The 5,264-nt window shown below is 46.7% G+C and overlaps 1 protein-coding gene across 1 annotated transcript in view; it reads right to left on the bottom strand.

The window, feature by feature from the left end:
• The window catches only part of card11 (caspase recruitment domain family, member 11), a gene marked incomplete at its 5' end in the record, with an annotated part of 36,544 nt that extends 31,649 nt beyond the window's left edge, over window positions 1–4,895 (bottom strand). The window contains 4 exons of the mRNA XM_080776454.1: window positions 746–894; window positions 2,579–2,752; window positions 3,523–3,660; window positions 4,676–4,895. Coding sequence (XP_080632580.1) covers window positions 746–894; window positions 2,579–2,752; window positions 3,523–3,660; window positions 4,676–4,895 — 681 coding nt within the window. The remainder of the gene's footprint in view (window positions 1–745; window positions 895–2,578; window positions 2,753–3,522; window positions 3,661–4,675) is intronic.
• Between the last annotated feature and the right edge of the window lie 369 nt (window positions 4,896–5,264).

Genomic DNA, 5,264 nt, shown 5'->3' with positions numbered 1-5,264 from the left:
GTAAAATGAAGCCTGTCAGTCCTTGCAATGGAAGTCGCCATCTTTCTAGATCCGTTTGGGCCCAGCTGGCCCATTGGCTGCATGGCCCAGACAACGAGGCGGGACTTCCCCCCCCCCCCCTTCTTCTTCGTTGGTTTTTATTTTGACTCGAGTGGGTGGGGGGATCCCGTTCATAGACTGTAACGGTAGCCACGCCCCTCAGAACATGCGCGACTTTATGGTCATTTTTTTATTATAAATGGGACCATCATTTTCCAAAAAGAATATTATGACATTAGAAATGAGACTTTAAACTAGTGACTGGAAGCAAAAAGTATTCATGACCATGTTTATTAAGGTAATACAGTCTAGGTGAAGTTGGGCCCAAATACATGGACTTCTATGGGGCCAATGACAGCGCCACAACAGGCCATTATATGAACTTTCTCCCGATTTGCCAAAACCTCGTTATTGGCAGGGATGCTGTTCTACAGTCAATTAACTCGTGTAAGTCGTGTTAGGGAGTCAAAGTGATTTATAATTTATTTAATTAAAAGGTGTCCCATAATGGTTAAAGTAATACTTTACAACATTTGCTTTTCAATCAATTACCACATTCGTGGAATTCATGGAAAAGTTAGTCGAGCATCGACTGTACTTCTCCTGCGTGCCTGTGAGCACGCTGCTGGCTTTGAGCAGTGTGTGTGTGTGTGTGTGTGTGTGTGTGTGCGTGCGTGCGTGCGTGCGTCATGTATGACCCATGTACCTCCAGTTGAAGGTCTCTGCTCCTCATCACAGCCATGTTCTTCTCTTCGCTCAGCGTGGCGTACCTCATGGCCAGTTTGTAGTTCTCATCCTTCACCCTCAGCAGCTCGTCACTGTAGAGGGTACGCTCCTCTTTCATCTTATTGTACCCTATAGGGAGATAACAAACAGGCGTTAACACTGTAGGTGTTATCCTATAGGGAGATAACCAACAGGCGTTAACACTGTAGGTGTTATCCTATAGGGAGATAACCAACAGGCGTTAACACTGTAGGTGTTATCCTATAGGAAGAGACCCAACATGCCGTCGTAATGACTGTTTTTACACTTGCTGTTGCGACGCGCTGTGAGCTTGTAGATCGTCTATTTTCAGCACGCAACCAAGTGTAAAATGACTTACACTGGATCTCTTGTCCACTAGTCCCTTCCTAACATTTTAGTCTAGTTTTTAATTGTTGACGAAATTGTCAGTATATTTAGTCTTAGTTTTAGTCATCATAGCTTAGTTTTAATTTAGTTTCCATTTAGTTTTCATTAGTGAAAAAAGGGTAGTCGACGAACATTTTAGTTTTAGTCGACGAAAACAACACCGGTGGTGAGAATATGGCACAGACAGAATCTGTGCCAGTCGTGAAGGCTGTGTGATCTGTGTTGCACCGTCCACAGTGCCATCCGCCTCCTTTTGTCATGTTCCACTGCCCTATACTGTACCTAACTGTACCTGTCATGTTCCACTGCCCTATACTGTACCTAATACTGTACCTAACTAAAGCCCCCTGAGGAGGAAAACGTCTTACTGCGCCGACCACATGATCAAAACAACCTGCTATACAGTCAAATAGTACAGTATATATAGTTCAAAGTCCTAGTGTTGCCTGCCATCAGCACTGTCCTGTCCCCGACCTCACTGTCCTGACTCAATGAGCGCGCGTGCATCTACGCATGTACAGTACCGCATGTCAGTACAAAAAATGTATCTGTGAAAGAATCTACCGCATACTGGAAGTCTGGCATCTTTAACCCACAGTATACTTAAGCAATATTGCACGAGAGGGTGTGGGTTAACGTGATTATTACCACGACAGGGATGCGGTCTCAGGAACGAGACGAAGTCGAGTTCCGCAAGCATCACTGAAGCTATAATTACTACAGAGAGGTAAGACCGGACCTCCAGTAAAGGCCTATTCATAGTCTAGATTTTCGGTGGTGAGGTGACCACCGCTCCGGTGGTGAGGTGACCACCGCTCCGGTGGTGAGGTGACCACCGGAGCTGAAATAACGTTGAGCGGTGGTGAGTAAAAACAGAGAGAAGGGCTGGAGCGGTGGCGGTGGTTTGCTCTTCACCGTGGCTCAGTGACGTCATGTTGTAGTTCGGTGGTCACCCCACCACCGAAAATCCAGACTATGTATGAGCCTTAACTCTCATCTCATGTGTCTTACTCTGTTGGAAGGCCTGCAGACCTCCAGTAACTCTCATCTCATGTGTCTTACTCTGTTGGAAGGCCTGCAGACCTCCAGTAACTCTCATCTCATGTGTCGTACTCTGTTGGAAGGCCTGTAGACCTCCAGTAACTCCCATCTCATGTGTCTTACTCTGTTGGAAGGCCTGCAGACCTCCAGTAACTCTCATCTCATGGGTCTTACTCTGTTGGAAGGCCTGCAGACCTCCAGTAACTCTCATCTCATGGGTCTTACTCTGTTGGAAGGCCTGCAGACCTCCAGTAACTCTCATCTCACGTGTCTTACTCTGTTGGAAGGCCTGCAGACCTCCAGTAACTCTCATCTCACGTGTCTTACTCTGTTGGAAGGCCTGCAGACCTCTCATGTGTCTTACTCTGTTGGAAGGCCTGCAGCTCCTGGTTGGCTAGCCGCAGCCTCTTGTGTTCGTCCTCCAGCGTGCAGTGCTTCCGGTCCAGCTCGGCCTGCTGCAGCGTCTTGGCCTTGGTCTGGTGCTGCAGCTTCATCACCTCGTTCATCAGGAACTGGGTCAGACCCTCATGGCCCTCCTCTACTGGAAGGAAAGGAACGGAGGAGCATGTGGAGAAGGGCAAAGTAGAGAGACGGAGAGAGAGAGAAAAAGCATTATGGTAGGAGAACGGAAAAAGTCCTATAGAGCGTCCCTCCCCCTTTCAGAACGACGAGTGGCCCAGGAAAATGAAATGCAATGCATTTCCCCCATAGGATTTTCTTTAAGTATTTATTTAAAGACGGTTACGCCGCGGACAAAGCCAACTGCGATCGTGACAAATCATGACAATGAACACAATGTTTTGGGCCGATCAAATCATTAGAAAGAAGAAAATAAAGGCAGGAGACAACACTATTTGTTTTGTTTTTCTTCTTATAAATTATTTGATCGGCCCCAAAACATTGTGTTCATTGTCATGATTTGTCACGATCCGAGTTGGCTTTGTCCGCGGCGTAACCGTCTTTAAATAAATACTTTAAGAAAAGCCTATGGGAGAAATACATTGCATTTCATTTCCTGGGCCACTCGTCGTTCTGAAAGGGGGAGGGACTGCGACGCTCTATTTTGAGGTATTTTCTACATAGCCTGCAGAATTGGCCATTCAACCCCCCCTTTTCCCCCCACTCTTTTTCCCAATTATAGTTGATTTTATTTGCTATGAGCTATGAGCTTGTAGGTCTGCTATTTTTGAAAAATCGACAGCTTTTTCAGAAAACTGTCAGGATGTAGAAGAACATTTATAGAATCTGATCTCGGGTTAATACACGCGTGTCCAGACCTACTAACACGTCCACCTGCGAGCGTCTCACCTACGATGGTGATGAAGCGGCGAGTGGGTTCCTTCTTGGTGACCAGCTTGTACAGTTCAGGATAGTAGAACTCCAGGCTCTCCAGGAACGCCACGTACCCCCTCTCGCCTTTGGTTTGGAGGATGTCGAGCAGACGGCCTGTTGGAGACAGAGATAAAACACAATGGATTGCATAATCATTACAGAAAAAAGAACGCTGTAGTCGTAGTGACTAGTGACCATGGAGGCTATGAGAGGTGTTGCCAAAAGGACTATTACAATGAATGTTACACAGTAGGACTTTAAAAAGGGTATCTTTGAAAAACAAAGAAAAGGTCAGACACAACATTTTGGCAAGTGTCTGACGGTGTGTTTTTCAAAGATACCCTTTTTTTTAAATATATATATATTATTATTTTTGCGGCTTACGCCTTTTATTGTTTTTTGTTTTTGGAGGGACAGACAGTAGGCTGACAGGAAACGGGAGAGAGAGATGGGGGGGGGGGGAGACATGCAGTAAAGGCCGTGTCGGGCTCGGGAGTCGAACCCGCGGCACACTGCGACTGGATTACCAGTCGGGTGCCCCAGACGGTTACGCCACCGCCTGGGCAAAAGATACCCTTTTTTTAATGTATGCTCTATTGCCCTACCTGCACCTGTCACCAGCCTTCTGAGGTGTGCATCGGCCTTTTGCTAAACACAGTATGACTAACATCCAATTGAAGAAAGTAGCAAAGTAATGTGTCCAATCATGACTCCAAATTATTGGTTTCGATACACAGAATTTGTATATATATATATATATATATATATATATATATATATATATATATATCAAAAAAGAGAAAAACCTTCCAAGGAAGGGACTGCACACTCCAGGGAACAGAGACGGACAACTTTACTGCATCAAACTTATTCATTAGCACGACGCGTTTCGCCGTGAGCTTTCGTCAGGTGCACACCTGACGAAGCTCACGGCGAAACGCGTCGTTGCTAATAAATAAGTTAACGGAAAAATAAATCTTAACGAGTTACTTTTCTCAGAAGGTAATTTGTAATTTAACAGGATTATTTCCATGGGCAGTAACGACGTTACTTACAAAAGTATCGATTGCCCAACACAGATAATGACACACACGCACACACCCCCCCCTCTCTCTCGCCCTCTGCTTACTCGTGCGGCTGGCCTTGCACACCAGCAGCATGGAGTTGAGGACCTCGTCTTCGTCCTGCTCGTCCAGGACGCGACACTGGCGGAGGTACGGCGTGATCTTGGCGGGCGAGATGGAGCGGCTGAGCTGATGGCGTTTCCCCTCCACCTCCTCCCACAGCACGGCCTCCGCCTCCGAAGACCCAGACCCCCCCGAGGGACGACCGCCGCTACCGTTCTCCATCCCGCCAACGCTCTCTGAGACAAGCCAGCAGAAAAGCACGCACGCACGCACACACACACACACACACACACACACACACACACACACACACACACACACACACACACACACACACACACACACACACACACACACACACACACACACACACACACACACACACACACACACACACACACACACACACACACACACACACACACACACACACACACACACACACACACACACACACACACACACGCACAAACACACAGATCATGCATTTCAGACGAATCAGAACAAAGAGGAGTGATTTTCAGTTCCAGCTAGGAGAACACAAATTACAGTATGTTGAAAATTACAAATATTTGGGTCTTAACTTGGATG

The sequence above is a fragment of the Protomyctophum bolini genome, assembly GCF_963924005.1.
Source record: "Protomyctophum bolini genome assembly, chromosome: 11".
NCBI lineage: Eukaryota > Metazoa > Chordata > Actinopteri > Myctophiformes > Myctophidae > Protomyctophum > Protomyctophum bolini.
Note: the sequence above shows the minus strand (reverse complement) of the source record. Positions and strands in the feature narration are given on the sequence as shown.